At 35.9% G+C, this 20,557-nt stretch overlaps 1 protein-coding gene across 1 annotated transcript in view; it reads left to right on the top strand.

Moving 5' to 3' along the window:
* MTNR1A (melatonin receptor 1A) overlaps positions 1–2,460 on the top strand; it is a 53,436-nt gene extending 50,976 nt beyond the window's left edge. The window contains exon 2 of the mRNA XM_066316914.1: positions 1,592–2,460. Coding sequence (XP_066173011.1) covers positions 1,592–2,460 — 869 coding nt within the window. The remainder of the gene's footprint in view (positions 1–1,591) is intronic.
* Positions 2,461–20,557: the final 18,097 nt, after the last annotated feature.

Genomic DNA, 20,557 nt, shown 5'->3' with positions numbered 1-20,557 from the left:
AGATACTAAATCAAGGAAAAAAAACTAGTGCAGCAGTCTTTTAATTGAGGCCATTTGTTCCAGGTGCCATTAGGATAACGTGGTATCATCAAATCAAATGTGGTATTTGTGCATGGATCAAAATTTAAACACAACAGTGTAGGGAGCAACCAGAGAAAGATAATTTCTATGTTTTTCTCTGACTGTATTTGCAGATTAAACATTTATAACTGGACTTTTAAAGACAGAGATTGGTAAGGGACTATGCATTTGAAGACACCTGAAATAATATATTCAAAAATTAGTTTTGAGAATATTAGCTAATTAATAAAATTAGCGTTTTATTTGAGAATAAAATGCCCCATTGGGCATTGCCTTTCCAACTAACCTGCTATTATCTGTTTATATTTTGTATGCCCAAAATAAATGCATAAAACAATTCACCAAGCCCATCTTTGATTAGCACTGAAATTGTACGTCATCTAAAGCTAATATATTTTGTTACAGGTTGCAATGGAAGCTCATATTTCATCTTCCATGAATAATCTCAGAACTACAAAGTAGAATATCAAATGCCTATGTGCATTTATATACCTAAAAACATGCATTTATAGGTAATATTGATAGCTTTCTGTACTTGTGGACATTAATAATTAGAGCTTTACCTGTAATAGTTATTTTAAAGAAATTAATAAAAGTGACATCAATGTTTCTTGTGAGCTTCTTCTTAGAAATTAGAATGGTTGGGAGGCCTTCATATGGGTTATCATTTAAGCAATTAAAAAAAAAAAGAAAATAAAATCTATTCTCAAAAAATGAATTCAAACCAAGATGGATTAAATTGTCTTTGAAGAATATCATCTCCCTTGGTTTAAAAATGAATAAGCAGAATGTTTCATTGCCTTAATTTTTCCAGTTTGGAGGCAGAGAAAAATGGGGCATCAATACTGTCTGGGAATTGTCAAGGCCACTGCCCAGCATCTCTCTTTTTTACTGAAGACCATGTCTTTAGGAAAGACAACTAGGCCCTTAGAAGTTAAGATTATTTACATACTTGCCAGCATACTCAAAGAGAATAATGTAAAAGTCACACTAAAGTAATGGAAGCTTGAAATATAAATGAGAGAACAGAGATTTTAATTTCAAGATTGGAAAAGTTAAGGGCTAGTTAATGTAATGAAAGGAAGTTAAATAAAGAAGGTAAATGTGAGTTTCAAAATTATTAGTAATATTGTTTTTGCTAATTTTTCAAGAGACACTATTTAAAACCAAAGCAAGCCTTAGAGTTATGAATATTTTGATTTTATATGAATCCTAAGACTGTGTGATTGAAAGAATCCAAATAAATGACATAAGAAAAATAATAGGTCATGGTAGATAAACTTGAAGACAGTTTTCTTTCAAAAGCTGCATCTTTAAGTCAATCTAACTTTTTAAACTAAAATTAGGTGTCTTATTTCTGGTATATGACAATGGATTTTGAGCTAGAAAGAAGAAACTAATTACATTTAAAGTGTTCCACTGAGGCTGCTCGTCAATATAATGAGACCAGAAACGGGAGAAAAGAGCAAAAGAAAAACTAATACTTGCCTTTTTTATATTTATTTTCCAGGAAATGTGTTTGTTGTAAGCCTGGCAGTTGCAGACTTGATAGTAGCTATCTACCCTTACCCACTGGTCCTCACATCTGTGTTTCACAACGGATGGAAACTGGGATACCTCCACTGCCAGATTAGTGGCTTCTTGATGGGCCTGAGTGTCATTGGATCCATCTTCAACATCACGGGCATCGCCATCAACCGCTACTGCTACATCTGCCACAGCCTCAAATACGACAAGCTGTACAGCGACAAGAATTCTCTGTGCTATATTGTCCTCATTTGGGCCCTGACATTCGTGGCCATAGTGCCCAACCTGTTCGTGGGGTCGCTGCAGTACGACCCCAGGATTTACTCCTGTACTTTTGCCCAGTCTGTGAGCTCAGCCTACACTATAGCAGTGGTGTTTTTCCACTTCCTGCTCCCCATAGCCGTCGTCACTTTCTGCTACTTGAGAATATGGATCCTCGTCATTCAGGTAAGGAGAAGGGTGAAACCAGATAACAACCCCAGGCTGAAGCCACACGACTTCAGGAACTTTGTCACCATGTTTGTGGTGTTTGTACTCTTTGCAGTCTGCTGGGCTCCTTTGAACTTCATAGGCCTTGCGGTGGCTGTCAACCCCAAAACTGTAATCCCTAGGATTCCAGAGTGGTTGTTTGTGTCCAGTTATTACATGGCGTATTTCAACAGCTGCCTTAATGCTATAGTATATGGACTCCTGAACCAGAACTTCAGAAGAGAATACAAGAGAATTATTGTCACTTTTTGTACAGCAAAAATTTTTTCCCAGGATAGTTCTAATGAAGCAGGAGACAGAATGAGAAGCAAACCTTCTCCGCTGATTACAAACAACAATCAAGTGAAGGTGGACTCTGTCTGAAAATGAGAATCTTACTATTATCACTCAACAGCATCCAAAAAAAAGTGTCCATTTTATTAGACCTCCTGTTAAATATTGTAGTGAAATATATCTCCTACACTGAAAGCACTTTGCTCAAATTCCTTGCATGGTGTTTGGAAACTTGTTACAGAGCCTTGACATACAGGTCCTATTATACAATGGTATATCCCTTGTATAATGGCATAATGATTTCCTCAGTGGAATATAAAGTTATGAATGGCGACTTTTTTTTTTTCCCAGATGGAGATAAGCACCTAGAAAGAGATTGAATCAGAAGTATCCTTATTGCCTGATTCAGTAAAACAAATCCACTTTCCACATGTTTTTTCTGTCTATGTTACGGCCCTGATTCTAAAATCTCTGAAAACTTCTTTCAAAAAATTAAATCTGACCTTTATGTAACGTATTACAAGATGTGAATTGAATAATGTAGGTAATTGAAAATTCATTAGGATTTTTGATAAGTACCTCCACCTATATATTTTTGCTACTAACATGGACATAAATATAATTTTTTGGATATTAAATCTCATCAGTCCTCCTAGGAATGACATTCTCAATTGACTACTCAATTTTAAAATAGCTTTTAGGAGGAGAAACATGCCTGAATGATTATCTTCAAAGCTCCAAGGGCAGGAGGATAAACAGCAAGAAAGGAGAAGAGCCATGATTCATCAGTTCAAGCTGTTTCAGCATGAAAAAGAGGTGTAGGAGGGTTGGGATGTGAAATTTAAATGACCATTACTTCTGAAGAGATGGTAACTCCTGAAATCAGGAGGTGCCCCAGAGGAGTTTCTGGAGAAACACCTTCTAGAAACATAAGTGAGGAAGAACTGTAATATCTCACTTGTGTACAAGACAGAAGTTCTAAATCTCTGTGAGAAGATTAATTTAATAGGGGTGATAGTAGAGTATGACAGTTTTGTCTGGTAAGTGGAATCTTAAGCCCATGAAACACTGGGGAAAGACTCATGTATACAGCATGAGTATTTAAGGTCATTCTGAAACTGTTCTCCTGAGAATAACTTGAGGCTAGCAGTTATTTTTTAATTTGCCATGGATAAAGATTTCAAATTAATAATTAGGTGTCTACCGAAATTATGAACAGAGTGTAATAACCTAAGTGTAATTAGACACCTTGAAATAACAGAAAAGAGAAGATACTACTTATGACAATGGTACAAAGAAGAACATTTGATTCTCAGGACTTTCCTCAGACAGCAGGGACCTCTTCAGTAAGGGGAAGTACAGTGTGAGGTGAGGAAGAATAGCAAGACAGGCTGTCTCCCGCAACAATGAATCTCTCCTTGTAATGAAGTTCTCTGGCAGAGAAAAGTAATTCACAATAGGATTCACCTTCAAATTGACGTTAAAAAGAAGGAGCATTTAGTTCTGGAAAGAAGCTCCAAGTGTCATACCTTTTAATGCTCAATTCTTTATACCTACAGTGATGTTCAATTACACTTGGGCTTTTCCAAGCTAATTCTGAAAATGTCAGTGGGACTAAGAGCTTCTGAATAGCCATCAGATTTTGTTAATCCATGTTAAAATGTGAATTTTACTTAAACAGTTATTTTAAAATATTTATTATTTACTGTACTGGAGATTTTCTTGAGCTTATATGTCTTAGAAGACAATAGTCATTCTGTCGTTCTGAACTCCTTAAATTGCATATAAACAGCATTCCATCTTTCTTGGATCATAGATGAGTAAACCCTTGGTTTACTAATGAACTGAATGGATTCGTATTTACTTGAAAGCCCCACTGACACTTCATCCCCTGACCAGTTTCTTACCTTAAAAACAGGTGCCTCATGTCAAGTTATCAATGGAACTAAATGAAAAACATTGTAAAACCTTGGATATGAACTAGAAAGTCAATGCATTGCTGAGGTGCTTGACTCATCCTTGTTTACATTTTCCAGTCAGAACCACTGTGTAAATAACCAGCTCTCTTCTATTGTGGTATCATCCTATGATATGATACGATATGATTTACAGCATAAACTCTATCACAGCTTTCTTCACTGTGATTTCATCCTTGAAGGATGCTAAGCTCTGTAATTTTATTGCTTTGCCTGTAGTGATTTTAGAATACGAAGGGAGGCATGACCACCTTACGAGCAAATGGATTTTTCATGCAAGAAAAAAATACTATTTAAATTCCTACAAAAATTGCCTTATTGAAAGCATATTTTCAATGAAAATAATGTTTTATTATCTATCTATGAAAGTAGCATAAAGACAATTAAAGTAGCTTAATCATTAGTAAGTTTAGAATTCTCAAAGACCTTTCACTTTCCATTTCCTATAGAAAATGTACATCTGTATCACGTCCACATATTTATGAGCTGGTTGGAGATACTGTATCCAATATGTGGGTTATCTGAGGAGTTAAAGTCCCCTGTAATTCGCAAGTGCTAAAATATATTTTTTGATGACAATGAAAATGGTTTGCTATACACAACAGAACATATTATACCAAAGGTATATATTTTATTGAATAGGCCTGTAATAAAAATTGAGAGCATTTTTCAGATCTGTATTTTGAAATATTTGTATTAAGTCTAAATCACAGAAATGTGCATGTCGGTGATGTTATGAGCTGCTAAATATAGCAATAATTTTAGAGAAATTTATCTCTTGTTCTTCTTTGGGGGGAGAGTTGATAATTTTGTTTAAATTATTATGGATGAAAATTTTGGATAATATCTGCTGCCCTCTTGAGATTACTTTTGCATTTGCTGCCCTTCTGAAGTATGTTTTAGGTAAGGATTGCAAAACTACTCGTTGCAAAAGTAGAAGAATAATGAATGATGCTTAAATCTGCAGTAATGGTTGCTTTTAATCCGAGTCTGTTGCCTCAAGAGAGTCAAAGTGATTCATGCAAGACAATCAGCAGCCTTACCAGCTGCTCACTGACAACAAGCCTGGCAATGTAACTCAGCACCTCCCAAGATCTGACTCTTTATGGTCAACATAAAGATGACTGGTAAAAATAATAATGATTTCTTGTCCGTGCTAAGGAGATGAAGTTTGAAATGTCTGAGATTACTTGCTTCTGTGAAAGTGGATGAGCCATAGTGTGCTCTTTTATATTCCAGGTCATTAAATTTTCCCCCGTGTGAAAGGTTAGCATAGCACAACTGCATTATTAAGAGTTCTATCTGGGTGGTTTAGATGGTGTACTTGTCCTACAGCAGTCATCAGCCCTGGATAGATTTATTCCTAAAATTCCTAAAGTCTGCAGCATCTGCAGAGTCCCATCCCTTTCCTACTTCCTATCCATATCTGATTTGAGCCCCAATGAAGCCAAAGGACCTCTGTGAAGGAGCAGTGAACATCCCTGTCCCCTCCCTGTATGCAAAACACTGAAGATTTACAGCCTTATTGAGTGCTACCTTATCCTGCAAGAATCCCTTTCCTATATCACAGTCTCAATTATGTTGGCAACCTGAATATGATTTATCAACACACCTTGAACCCTTACGGATGGATAATTTTATTGGTGGTCACCTACATTGCAAACATCACGTTTACAAAAGAGCTTGGCATTATTAAATATTTACCAGCAAAGAGAATCTTAAGGAATATATAAATATCAAACAGGGTAGTTATTGTATTTAAACTGTAACTGTATGCAACAACGTAGTTTCATTTGGAGTAGCTTTGCACATTTTCTCTTTGCACCTTTTCTTCTATCACTGGGCTAATGCAAGTGCATAGATATGAAGCAAGCATATGTTATTTCAACAGACATAATATGTAGCAATGATTTGACTTCTTTTTCTTCTAATTTGTTTTAGAAGGCAGGTATATGCATCATCCATAATAAAGAGACTATCATGAACAATCTGTATCAGTGTATAGTGCATCCTTCTCTAATCGTCACATCTTTTTCCTCTTCTTGACTACTTTTGAAATGCTGTCATGTTAGGTTTGCTAATTATGATATACTGAAGGGAACTGGTATTTCCCTTACATGGCACTGAAAAAAAAAATCATTGAAAAAGATCCTTAAAATGTAATAGACAAGTACATAAATATATGTGGTCATCCAATTTGAAATATCATTTCAAAGCTTCTTTTTATTTGAACAACTTGTTCACAAACTGTAGTAATATAGATGGACTGTTATTCTTTAATTATTTTCTAATGACTGCATTTTCTAAGTATCATTAATGTGGTTTATGAATAATTAAGAGCTACAAGTGTCTGTCATTTTGTCACTGAGGCTTGGGAAATCACACATGCAAAAGCCAACTTTCTTAGCAGAAAAAATATTCAAGTAGTGGCCTGGCTTATAGCCCATGTACTGTACCTCAAATTTTTGCCTGTAATAAGAATTCCATTATGTGGTTTTACAAATTTACTTATTAAAAATATTATTCCTACCTCAAATATGTGTCTGAGAGATTGCAATGTGTATAGAGTGGAAAAGACTCACAATATAAGTCAATAGCTTTGACAGTTTTTAGTAGGAACAAAAGCAAATCCAGCAAAGAAGTACATATATTTATAATAGTCAAGGACAATATTTTCCCAATTGAATAAAATACTCATAACTCAAACTTTCCCAGCTACCAAACACTGACCAAAGTGTGCACATTTTGAAAACCATGTTATTCATAAAAGTATATACATTATTCCAAAAGATTGTTCCAAAATTACAAATAGCCTTTGAGACTCAGTGTCTGAGTTTCGTCTCACATAAAATAGTACAGCTTCACTGGTTTATGTCAGCTGAGGATTTTGGTATATTAGAGTTCATAAATCTAAAAATTAGCTATTTTACACTATTAAACAAGCGATATATATTATTTCTATGAAATGCCACAACTGTCTGATGTCCAGGTTGTAGGAGAATGTGAATCTACCTGCTAATGATCTGCAAAGTTAACCTCATCCAGTGATTGTGATTTGTTGGTTTTTTAAATAAATATAAAAAGTTGGCAGTCTTTTATGTGGCTTCAGTCTTAATTGTATAAGTAGCAATGATTTAGCAGAAAATTATAGCAAATTTAAGATATTTAGAGACAGGAAGTCTACTTGCCATTATTCTTTCTGCTTTTATTGCATGTGTCCACATGGATTTCATTTTAACACACCAAGAATTTTACTTTTCAGGTCTGATTCTAAAAGTTTCTATACTTAGGTAAATACTCCTCTTCAATATGTACAAATATTCAACTAGTTTATAAAAGTCAGAGAAATGCAATGACATTATCAGGTGTATGTCTCAGACCAAAGCATTTTTCCAAACAGCTTAGGCTGTGAATTTTTCTGTCACAGAGCACTGCCTACATGAACCCTAAACAGGTGAAAAGAACAATTGCAGAAAGCAAATTCTGTTTAATTTTGGTAAATACTTTTGGTAAATATTTCTGGTATAAACAATATCAGATGCTTAAAAATCAACATGGAAAAATGTCATTAAGCCCTTTGTGTTTGTATTCAAAGTTACATAAAAATATTGTGTAGATCTATGGACTATATATACATGCTTTACAAATCTCAAGTCAAGTAAAAATACAAGTCCCCCAAATGTTATATTCTAGTAGATGTTTACATCCAGCATAAAGAAACACAGCTCTAAAGGCATGTAAAACCAACTATAGATCCCCCAAATTCTGTTTCAGACTGGCTGAATAACTAATATATCAATAATTTGCTCACTCTGTTTTATTAACATGCAATCTCTCTGTTACCGTTAACTTCACCTAGCTTGAAAGCAGAAATGTTAACTGTTTCATTAATATTTATGTTCATACCAGTCATCTCTCCCAACCAATTTTGATGGTGATGCAATTTTTTTCAGAAAAACTTTTAGAAATACATCTCCTGCCCAAAATAATCCCTTCTCATCTCAATCCCAAGTAACATGTTTTCCTTCCTCAGCTCCTCACATTGTCAGCTTGGCTGTCCCTTTTCCATGTGTTCATACCAGTGAACGTGTACCATAGTGCTCTTGATGCTGAAATGTCCCAGTCCTATTGAGATCTATTATGATGACTTGTGGTTTTCAGAAGTAGCTTGATATCAATTAAATACTGTTTTATAGTCAAATTAAATGCAGTAGTATTAGTACTAGTCTCTCTGAAAAATCTTTGGTTTAATAGAAGCATAAAAATTTTCAGCATGAATAACCCCAAGGGGTTCTATTCTTTAAATATAACTTTTCATTTATAACTTTTATAGGAATTGTTCTTCTTTTAAGTGCTCATTAATCCCATTCATCCCTTATCTTTTCCTCCACAAGTCAAGAACCCAGCATCTGTGCTGAGGGAGGAATTAAATAGCTCCTAGAATAAGTGTTGCTCTTGAAGTCTCCTATGGGCTGTGTCAGGAGGGGAAATCAAATTCTGAATAGGCAACACAAAGTATTGAAGAATTTGACAGTAACTATCTGTTCCCAAAGATTTTAAAGAAAGAAAATAGACCTTGTTTCAAGAGGAGCAATAAGGAATAGTTAGTAAAAAACCACCCCTGATGTTACCATCAAAAGACTGTTAGGGGAAAAAGGGAGCCTGTCTTATAAATGAACCAAGAATTTACTGCTAGTCTAACTAATGTTTTATTGGTTTATTTTAAAAATGTAAGTTATTCCTAGTTCAGTTACAATTAAATTAGCATTTGAAGCACAAATTATTTCAGTACTGTAGAAAATACTTATTTATTACAAGATTCAAATCCTGTATGTGACTACATGCAAAGTATAGTTTTATATATAGAATCTAATATCTAGCCATTCTTCCTCTTCTAACACTGACCCTTTCTAAGCACTTCTGAATTATTCTTATGCTCCTATTTGTTGAGATGACAAAGCCATAAAGAAACTGTGAAGCTATAAAGACACTGAAACTTCCAAGTCTGAAGGAAAGAAGCATCATGGGGGCAGTTTCTGTTTGTGTAAATTTGTTTAGGATATTCTCTTTTGATTCTGAACATCATATCTGATGGGAGCAGCGGAACTCTCACTCCCTCCTCCGATGGGAAACAACATCTGAAACACAACAGCCCACAGCAGAAAGTCTTATGTTCATTGGGATATAATTTTTTGTCATGGAAGGTCCCTGAATCATGGACACAGAGGACAGGTGTTTTGTCATCCCAAACAGACTTAAAAGTCTGTCACACAGATGTCTGTGGTTAGTTGGGCCAGGCAGTCAGACTGGTCCAGAACAGGACTCTTCTGCTTCTTTCTTAAATTATTTCTGGTTTACTCCTTCTAGGCAGAATTTGCATTTGATTCACATACTCCTAGAATGTAAATCAAATGTCCAGGATGTCCAGGAAAGCAGTAATCAAAAGACACAATCAATCTTATGTAACATTTTGATCAAAATTTGAAATAAAATATGATCAAATATCCAGTAGAGCTTTCAAAAAATAAATTTTCATACTCTTCTTATTTAGGATGTTGCTGGCAGGTAAAAACCAATACTCTAGTTAAAAAAAAAAAAAAAAAGCAACAGAGAACAAACTCACTATTTTTCATAGATAAGTATGTCTATTCAGAAAGACAAGCCAAGAGACTGTTGAAAAGTTCTCCTAAATAACTGCAGGGCAGAGTCACATCTAAAGATGAATATTAGGTAGTGCCAACTCACCATCCCATCATCGTTAAGGGCAGGATGATGCCAGCGTGGGCAGATGGAATGAAAAACATTCCATTCATTGCAAAGATACACAAATAAGGACATTAGTAGTAGAGTCTGCAGCCACATGAAAGCACTATTAAAAATGGGGTTCAGTTTCAGTCTTATCAGTTACTTTTTTTTTTTTTTTTTTTTTAGTTTCATTCTTCAGCATCAGAACTTTTGGGCAGTGTTCCATGACTCTGAGTAAAACTGTTTATTATCTATGACATTCTTGGTTTCAGTTCTTTCTTCTGTTTTGGAAAAAATAAAAGCATTCAAGGAGAACCCTGATAATACATTCCAAATATGCTTGAATACAGCTGCACATACATAATTGTAGGCAGCTATAAAAATTAAGTTTCCATTCAGTAAGGAATGTAACAGTCATAGGGGATGACTAAAGCCTTTGTAAATCACATGTATTACATTTGTTTTGTCAACACCAAATGTCAACACACTGAGCTATACTGAACCATTGGATTTGCATTTCCCTTGCTATCCGACTTTGCCTTTAATTTCACTTAACCATCATATTTTCTAGGTGGTGTAGATGCCAACAGAGAATTTTGGAGCTCACTCCACATGTGTCTCTGTGTGAATGAATGGCTACTCTCTTCTGAACCACCTTGCAGTGGGCGTCCCTTCTCTCACAGCCTGATTTTCTAAATGTTTGTCTCTGCCAGCCCTAGATGAGACACCAGAGTGGCTGCTCTGCAAGCAGAGCATTGCTGCAGGAGTGAGGACAGCGTGAGCAATTCCAGACTGAGCCCTAAGGCCTGTTGGCCTCTGTGACACAGGAAAAATTCCCAGCTGTAAAAATTCCCTTCTGACATTAAGGTGTTCCGGGCAATAATGAGGTTTGATATGCAGAATTGTAGCTCTGATACTTTAACCACCTTAAGACAGAGATGGTTTACACACTTTGTGTGAGCTGTAATGTCAGCTAGGTTTTGAATGTATAAAAGTCACTGCTGTAAACAATAAAGGGGAGGGTGACATGATAACCACATTGGCTCCACTGCTCTGTCCAGCCTCCTATGATTTAGCAACCCCCTTTGTTCAGAGCATACTCCCCACTCCAGGACATATTTCCTGATGGGATGCTTTGTTCTGCTGGCCTTGGTGCTGACAGCAGCCCCATACACAAGTAAAACATCTCTGAAAAGTTCTGCTGCTGTTTATGAAGCTCTGGGGAGCGTGGACCACAGTTGTAAAAGCCATTACTGCTTCATTTTATTGCCCTATAGTCCCTAATTTTTCCTCCCTGAGCAACAGAGAGCACAATTGCTAATACCAGGGATCAAGGTATTAATGGTTTTCAACTGAGTCGTGATGGTAGATTCTGTGCAGTTTTTTCTTATTTTCAGAGCTTGCAGCAACAGAAAGTTAATCTAATTGGCTTTTTTTTTTTTTTTGAGTTTTCAGATATTGAAAACTAGAATTTTTTGAGTTTGCTGTTTTAAAATAAGCAAGTATTTTTACTCTGGTTATAAACTGGAATAGAACATAAGTAGTTTGTATTAAAACAACCCCACTCCTTTTGTTAATTTTTTTTTTTCTCTCACATTTATGGCAGCATGTCTTGCAGATAAAGACAGTGTGAATCGGTTGGTGTTTGAACAGGACATCTGAACTTTTCAAGTGTTACCAGTGAATTTTATACAGTTGTGACAGTCAATACTAGTTCAATTTTATTATGGAAAATTGGAGGACATTGTGATCTCATTTAGATGAAATGTATCATCAGGACACCATTATTTGTCTTTTTTTTAAAGGACACACTGGGAAAGAAAGGTAAGTTTTGTGCAAATTCAAGACTTGAGTTATTATGTTCCTTCTGCTTTAATACCCCTTTTCTGTTTTAGAGCTAGCCCAGTATATTTTTCATTTCATAGCCTAAAATTTGTCTAACATTGATATGCATTGCTACTCCATGGCAACAGGAATTATACTCCCAGCGTGGCTATACTTCTGTAATAAATGACAGAGGCAGCACAAACCCTTCCCTTAACCAGCCATAAACACATGTATGCTTTACTTGCAAATAATATAGGATAAATTCTCCCCACTCGAGCCCACACCATGAATTTGATTTTCTTTCTAGAATAAGAATGAGACTTATTCAGAATTAAAAGGAATAGATTGGGGTTGTTTCCCTGGATCACTTTGAAAGTTGAGACTGCCAGCCTTAATCCTTCATAAACCATGAATCAAGCACATAAAAACCTGAGAATGGCATTAAACAAAAATGTGAGTTCAACCAATAATAATAAAGTGCTTAAATTTGCCTTCCATTTTCATGCCTTAAAAATGCAACCATATTAGTGTTTTTGATCTTTCTTTAATAGGCAGACTTTTCCAGATAAGAGAGATATTCTCCTGTAACTCTAAATGAAAAACAGCAAATATAATCATGAGGAAATTAGGAGGTGAATAGTAAGATACATATTAGAAAATCAGCAAAAGCAGTCCCTGTGTATTTGTCCCATCCTCAAGAGCATGAGAAGCTTCAATAAGCTTCAGTATTCCCTTATCATTTGAATGCAAAAATAGCTTGTGAATAGTTGGGAGGATAAATCACCCAACTATTATTTAACACCTCCACTCTGTCAGTCTTTTCCTCTATTATTTGCAAATAATCCTGGGTAGGATCAGGCAGTGTGAAGAAAGCAGAGTAAATGAACTGCATGTGTAATATCTTTACTGAGATTTTTATTGCTATTCAGTGCTGAGGAAATTTTGTATGTTAAAATACACTAAAAAAATACACTAAAAATAAAATTAATGCTACTACTGAAAAGGCGACCTAAGAATCAGGTACATTACATATATTCCAAAACCATATTTTCATAAAAAAAATACAGAAGTTAATTCTCCTTAATATTCAGGGCTTTTTTTCCCATTAGATAAGTTTCTAATCCTGTTTTTTTTTCCCCACCCTAAATGTTTTTAATGCTTAAAGTAAAGACAATTTTACAACAAAATTCACTCGTTTTGGTTGTTGATCCTATAAAAGCTTTCAGGGCATGGTGGGTGCATGCCAACTGGAAGAGCTGGAGTTGATACAACATCACTTCCAGCACATGTGTATATCTGGATGAGCAAAAATTTGATGAGTACATTCACTCCTTTTGTGCATATCTTTGCAACCTTTTGTAAAAATCTCGAGCAGCAGCTAGGGACAGCTGGCTAAATTCCCTTTGAGGAAGGATTTATTGCAAGTCAGAGCCAGAGGTCTGATGGCAGAAGCATGAGGGTACTTCAGGACTCCACATGGCAGCAGTTCTTACTGGAAACCAGCAGAGAAGATAAATATGCCAGTAGAATAAGTAAAATTTGTGGATTTGGTTTAGTAACATCATTTAGGGTTTTACAGCAGCATACAACTCTTGACAAATTCCACCTATAATTGCATAACTGTTTCAAGATTAGGAATTATTTCTAAAAGTTTCGGGATTTTGATTGCCTTTAAATTTTTTCTGAATTATTGTTTAAAAAATTAAAACCAGATTAACCTAATAATGCACAGAAATTTCAAATATGCATAAAAATCATTGGCTAAAGTTTTACAATCCTAGGGGAAAAAAAACAAAAACACGCACACATTTAAAAGAAATACCTTTAAAAATAGAGGAACTGAAGCAAGAATTCAAAATAAACCAAAGTCAGGATGCCTTCATGAATTTAAAATTATCATTTTGCTCAGTCTGATTTTGACAAAGTTTAATTCTGCTATGGTGGCAGAATTAAATTTATCTGCTTAAGATATACAATTTTGGGTTAATTCTTGAGAACTAAGATGCAACTACCTGTATTCATGAGGCAGCACAATTTTTTCCGTGCCTTAAACAAACTCAGATAATTTTCTTATCCTTTATTTTTTCCTTTATGGGGAGCACTCCACAGTGACTCAGCTGCAGTCATTCTTTTACCTGAGCAATGAGTATCTACTCACACAATGCAGTCAGCACTAAACCCACATTCTTACACTGTAAATCAACTTAATCAAGGCTGAAGACTTCCAACGTACAAGGAATAACTTATCTGGTGCTTATTTGGAAGTTTAAACTTTTCTAAGCCACACCCACAAATATAATGGATATTTAGTTTAATACCTGTTGGTATTAAACTAAAAATTGTGTTTGTTTGTTTTTTCTTTTTGTTAATGTACCAATGAATTCTGCAGTGTGTCATTCCCCTTTTTTTTACCAAAGCATCAATCTGAAAATATCCATTCAACTGTAGTCATCCCAAAGATGTTAATAGGTAATAAAAAATTTTAATATGCAATAAAAGATGCCATATAAACCATCCAACATTCACTCAAAACTTTAAAGAAGAAATGAAAATTTAAAACTTTAATATTATTGGCCTAAAATTGTATTTTTTTGATATCTTAGTTTTTCCTTGTACATAATTAACCATCTATCTTCCTATCACAATGTAACAGTTCACAAGATCAGCTATGATTTTTTATTTATTTTCTGAGTCCTCAGAATAATATGCAGGACTCTAAGCTGGTTTATGTGCAAACTGAGGTTTGTCAAGTGCTTGAGTAGTGAAAAATTTTGGCTTACTGGAGCACCACTGTGATTACATGAAAGCAGATTGTTTTTTAAAAGCTTCTTGGATTTTATAGAGCCTGCATAGGTTGAGTATTCCTAATGTAGAAAAGTGTAGAGACATGTCCCTGAGAGAAATTTTACATATTGGACTTGAGAAAATTTCTTTAAGTTTACATTTGAAACTCAATTCTAATAAACTTGTAATCTAAGTTGCATTCTGTTCCCTAGTTGAATTCAAGTGGTTTTTGTTAATTTATTTCAATGTATTAGGCCAGTAAGCAATTATAAAACTTTAGCCTGTATTTCCAGCAGTATGACATACAGATTAGAACACAGAGGACAATGTGTATGCAATTTGGAATAGTATTTAATTCTATTTTTTTAAAGTAACAGAAGAAATGTTGTCATATAAGATTATCTGAGTTATAGTAAAAAAAAGTTTTCTGATAAATTCCTCAGTTAATTCTAAACACAAGGTTCAAAATTTTCTGGTTTAAATTCCCCAAGAAAATTAGCTCAATTGAAATATGAAACATATGAATAACTTCCTTTTTTTTTTTCTTAAAGTTATATTGAACAAAAATGAAATTCTTTAAAAAGTTTAAATCATTCAGTTTGTGCTTTCTACAAGGTGCTTGAAAAATGAAATGTGCTCCTCAGTATTTTTTAATAAACCTTTCTCTGTTTCAGTCTGGGGATGAGTTATTTTGATTTCAGAATACATTTTTATCTAATGGATAGCAATTATATCATATAATATTTTTTTTTAATTCCAGGGACCTAATTTAAAAAGAGCACTGGGAAGATCCCACCTATTTAAATTGCTGGAGCTCTTTTCAGAGGCTGTAACTGCACACATTTGCTTCCAGATTTGAGATACTTATGACAATAACAAGGTTTGATGAGCTTGCCCCTCTCAAGGAACCAAACTTGGATTAGATCACACAGAAACTTATTTATAACTGTGCTTTCAGTCATAAGGTGAAACATAGAAACTGCAGGAAGCACTGTAATAAAACACAACAGGAAGGAATGCTCTGCAATTGTTTTATCTTGAAACATCCCTTGCTTTTATATCAAAGCAATGCTGAGGGTAGTAGAAGAGGCCAAATTCATTCCCTGTGTGGGTGATTAATGACACTTTCTACCCCAGCAGAATACAAATTTCTGCCATTATCTAAGTAAGTTTTCCCACTGCTGAGTGACACCACCTGTACAGAGAGCATTTGGTGCCTGTGTAGCTCCAGCTCCCTCCATGACCCAAGCCAAAAGCCCATGGTCACCACCAGCACAATGTCCCACGTGCCAGGATCTCCTGTCATATGCTTACTAGAAGAACAACAACAAAAAACACAACAGAACTAGAAGAAAAAAAAAAAATGACTTGAGGCCAAGGCTTCCCTGGCACTCAGCTGCCAGGTTCTGGTCCTCAAACAGCATCTCCCTGCCCATTGCCCAGGTGGCTGGTTCCCCAATCCAGCCAAGCACCTGGGCTTCAACTAGCAATGCCATGATCCTACACCACGCCTTTGCCTTTTTCCTTCATCAAGGAGGCTGAAAAATGCTCCTGTGTGGTGCCTGGTAGGTACATCCTCTGCTTGCATGCAGTGGGAGATTATCAGGATGTTAAAATGGCCAAGGTTCTTTTGCAGAGTGCTGAAGCAAAAGATTCTTGGCCAGTGATTTTACCTATTACCCAAAAGGTAAGGCACAGTGTGCATCCACAAGCACTTGCTGGGGAGAGGTGCAAGTGAGGAACGTGGCAAGGAGAAGTGAGTTTCAGACTGATCTAAGCCACAGGCCAGGCATGGACTAATTATAGCTATTTTCTGTGGGGTGCGTGCTTAAGAGAACATGGATGGCAGGAAACTGGGCGAGTTCTGTCTGTTCCAGGAAGGTAATTTTCAATTAAAGTTCAGCATATTCTTTCAGGCAAGAGATGGCAGGCCAAGGGGAACACCTGCTGCTGCAGCCCAGAGGCACTCTGATGAGGAGCTGAGACGGACGTCACCTCGGCTCAAGCAGCATCTGAGGCTGGGTTAGGAGCAGAAATGTCACTGCTGGGAGCCAGGCACAGACCTCTCAGAGCTGACACCACAGAGAGTGTCCCTGGTGTGTGTCTGCCAAGGCCAGCACCAGGGTGAGGGTGTCAGTGTGCTCTGTGGTTAGGAGAGATTCCTCACTGCTTGGGAAGCTTGCTTTCCAAATTAACAGCTGAAATTTAGCCAGACAGTGATGGCATGCAAAGGTAACTAAATATGGACTGGAGAAACACATTGGCAAGGTCCTACACCTGTGTGACACAGTTGAGAAGGCAAGTGACCTTTAAGCCTTTAAATTTGTTCACTTGGATTTACTTGTTTGCTAGCGTGGAGTTGAAACAGATGTGTTTATAGGAACTGCAGTGTGGGAAATATTTGCTCAGGAATAAAGCAGATGGTTAGTTTACCTGTGGCTGATTTGCTTTATCTTTGAAATTAAAGAAAAAAACAACCAAAAAGCACCCAAGCTTACCCTCAGCATACTTTCATTATTAGCCTACTTGTATTATTAATCTTATTAGCAACATTTTAAAATCTGCAGTGGAAAAAATTGGATGAAAACAAACTCAAAATTTATAACCACAAATTGATAAATAACATAAACATAATTTCAAAAGAGAGTAGAGAGACTTAGATCCTATCAAACACCTTGGAGGGCCTACCATCTCACAGAATTTGTACAAATATTTTGCAGTGGGAATGGCTCTGGTGGAATCTCAGTGGTTGCTTCCAGGAGTTTTAGTCCTTGCTTCCTTGTGTAGATTATCACCATTGCTAATTGCAGGAAGCTGTTGTAATTTTTGCAACCTCAAAACCATCATTATAATAAAATGGACCATCTATAAAAGACAATAAAGATGCATTTCTAGACTTTAGATGACTATTTGGAGGTTTGTGTTCACAGGCATTTGTGAAAACTCATATTTTCCTTTAAAAAAAGTAATTCCTGTTTTATCAGGAAAGGCTACTGCTACTCAAAATGTATAGCTGTGCATTGCTCTATAAAAGGTGTTTATAATATGCTGTGTAATGCAATATGTCTGAGGGGAAAACCATTCAAAACAAGTATCACGATTAATTCAAAGCAAACAGGCTTATTCTTCAACAGGTACCCACAGATTTGATGCTGCATGCCAACTAAAATGTATTTTTAGATTTTTTTTTTTTTGGTTTTTCTATCTGGCACGCTTATCAAGGGGACATCTGGAAATAAGTACCACATGGAAATAAGTGTCACACTGCAATTACTGTTATTGTAACCTACAAAAATACTTTCTGGAGGCCACAGAGCCCCTACTGCGTTTGATAAAATAACATGATCATGCATTCTGATTTTGAATGAGTTGAATGAGAGGATGACTTCAATGCCTCACAAATACATCTGTAATTTCTGTAAGGCTTTCCATATCAGGTTGTTCTTAATATTTATTTTATTTTGGTTCCTGAAACAGCATGAGGATTACTACAATGAAATGACAGCTACATTTAATTAAGGCATGACTGATGTATCTGCAAATAATCTTAACCGAGAATTTAATTTTTCATTTGGAACTCTTGCAGACAGAACACGATTTCCTTTGGCTTTTTGTTTTGTTTTGTCTAATATTCTACTGATTTTTCTACTGCTTAAGGAAAAATAGTGCTGCATCTCAAATCAAATAGTTAAGATATCAAGTGTTATCAAATAGCTACTTCTGGCTGACACATGAAATTGATCTTAGTCACATCTTGGTGTTGCTCATCCTGGATTTTGAATGCGGGCAATCCTAACAAAAATATTCCCTGTGTACATTAAAAAGAAAAAAAAATTCAAAAGCTTCAGCTGTGCATTTCTGTATGAGCTTCTTGTAAACATTTCCACTAACAGAGACTGGTCAGAGGGCAATTGAAGAAGATAAACAGAAACAGAATATGGCCAAAGCTGAACAGAATTCACTTAAATATTCAGGAAAATATTGATAGAAAATGCCGGTAAAATCTGTTCAGCTCTAACATCTGGATGGCTTGAGCGAAAATAAAATTAAATCCCGTTTTGAAATAAATTTATTAAAGTTACCACACTATTCTGGGAGCTCGTGGCAGTTATTCTAGAAATCCAATTTGTTGCAGATATACTGGAGGTTCACGGCAGAGGTAAACAGTTGCTGCGGTGAAAAATTCTATGGGAGCAAGTAGGTAGAGGATGAGAAAGTTATTTGTTCACATTATTTGCTCTAGGATATTAATTTCACGTCCAAATTAAAACCGGGCAATGGTATTTGCATTAGCTATGCTTTGGTGCAAAACCAAATCACTTTGTTATTATGAGTTAGCAGTTTTTTCCTCTTAGAGGGAAAAATGAAAAGCCCTATTTCTTGGCCATATAAGCAGATGAGCCGTCACCATGGCAACCAAAGGACGTCTCCATCGCGTCATTCTGTCAAACAGCCCCTGCATGTGACTCCAAGCTCACATTCCTTACTTCCATCTGAAAGCAGGGCTTAGTCCTGCCATCCAATAAAATCAATACCCGGTAGGATGTTTTCTGTCTGCCGTAGTCTAGAAATAAAAAAAGCTACTTATAGTAGCCGTTCTCGTCTTAAAGGAGAAGTAGGAGTTGTTTACCCGTCATGTACCAGGAGTTAATGAGAAATGGAACTAATAGAAAATACATCAGTAGTTTCCAGGAATGCTAAGCTTGCTCTTGCTCTGTATTATGTTTAGTGATTCAGTCATGTCTTTGCTATAGAGTATTACGACAGGTTCTTTGGACAGCTTCCAGCGGTGAGTCTGGTTTAAGAGAAACACTCTGTTTCTCTCCCAGAGTTATGAAAGAGGCTTCGATTTCTCCACCAAAAGGAGGAGAATCACACTGCAAACATGATTTACAAATTAGGTAGCAGAAACCAAATACAACCAAAAAGTGTTAATTGATCGTCCATTTCCTTTGCAACTCTGGGGCAGGATTTTATTTGCATGTTCTTGCCCTTTCCATAAGTGTTTTCTAGCTTCTCTCTCAGACTCCAAAAGGTTGTTTTCACTTTGCCTTATCTTTCCTCTTTGTCACCATTATATTTTAACTTTCTCTATACCTACAGTGCGATAAGAACCAAAACATCTGGCCTCTGCTTTCCTGGTCCAATTCCCAGAAGCCTTCCCAAATATTGCAAAAGCAATAGTGACTTGCACTTGTGTGAGCTCTGCATTTTACCTCAACAAAGTCAACTCAAGTTCAGATTCCATACGTCAAATGACTACTGCAATCACAGTCTCTGGGAGAAAAGAAGCAACAGTTGCCTCATTTGGTAGTTCTTGCGGCAACCATGCTGCTTATGTTTTGAGCTCTTTGTCTGCTGAATGGTTTGTGATGAATGCCAGTTGTGGCTAAGTGTAACACAAACTTTCACAGGAGTTAAAGTTTCAGTTTGACTGCAGAGTGATCACACCTTAGGATCTATAGACCAGCAAGACAGCTATGGAAGATATGGAATGTAAGAGATGAAAAAAATTCTGATGACAAGAAAGCACCATCTCTCTGTATCACTACATTAAGGTATAATGTAGTATATATAATATAATATATAATATATATATAATATGTATTATATATATATATATAAATATATATAATATAGTGGTATAACCTACACAAGAAAGTATGGCTCCAGAACCTGAACTTTTTTCCCTCAATAATGCTTTCTTCAGTCTTATCGAAGTAAGACTGAAGGAGATATGTAAAAACTGCTCTCTTTATCTTTCTCTCTCTTTGAAATGCACATTTTAGATGTATGAAAATGTAAAATGCATGAAAATATATACAGGATGAGGCAAGAGTCTATACTCAAGCGAA

The sequence above is a fragment of the Sylvia atricapilla genome, chromosome 4, assembly GCF_009819655.1.
Source record: "Sylvia atricapilla isolate bSylAtr1 chromosome 4, bSylAtr1.pri, whole genome shotgun sequence".
NCBI lineage: Eukaryota > Metazoa > Chordata > Aves > Passeriformes > Sylviidae > Sylvia > Sylvia atricapilla.
This window is presented reverse-complemented; position numbering and strand designations above follow the sequence as displayed.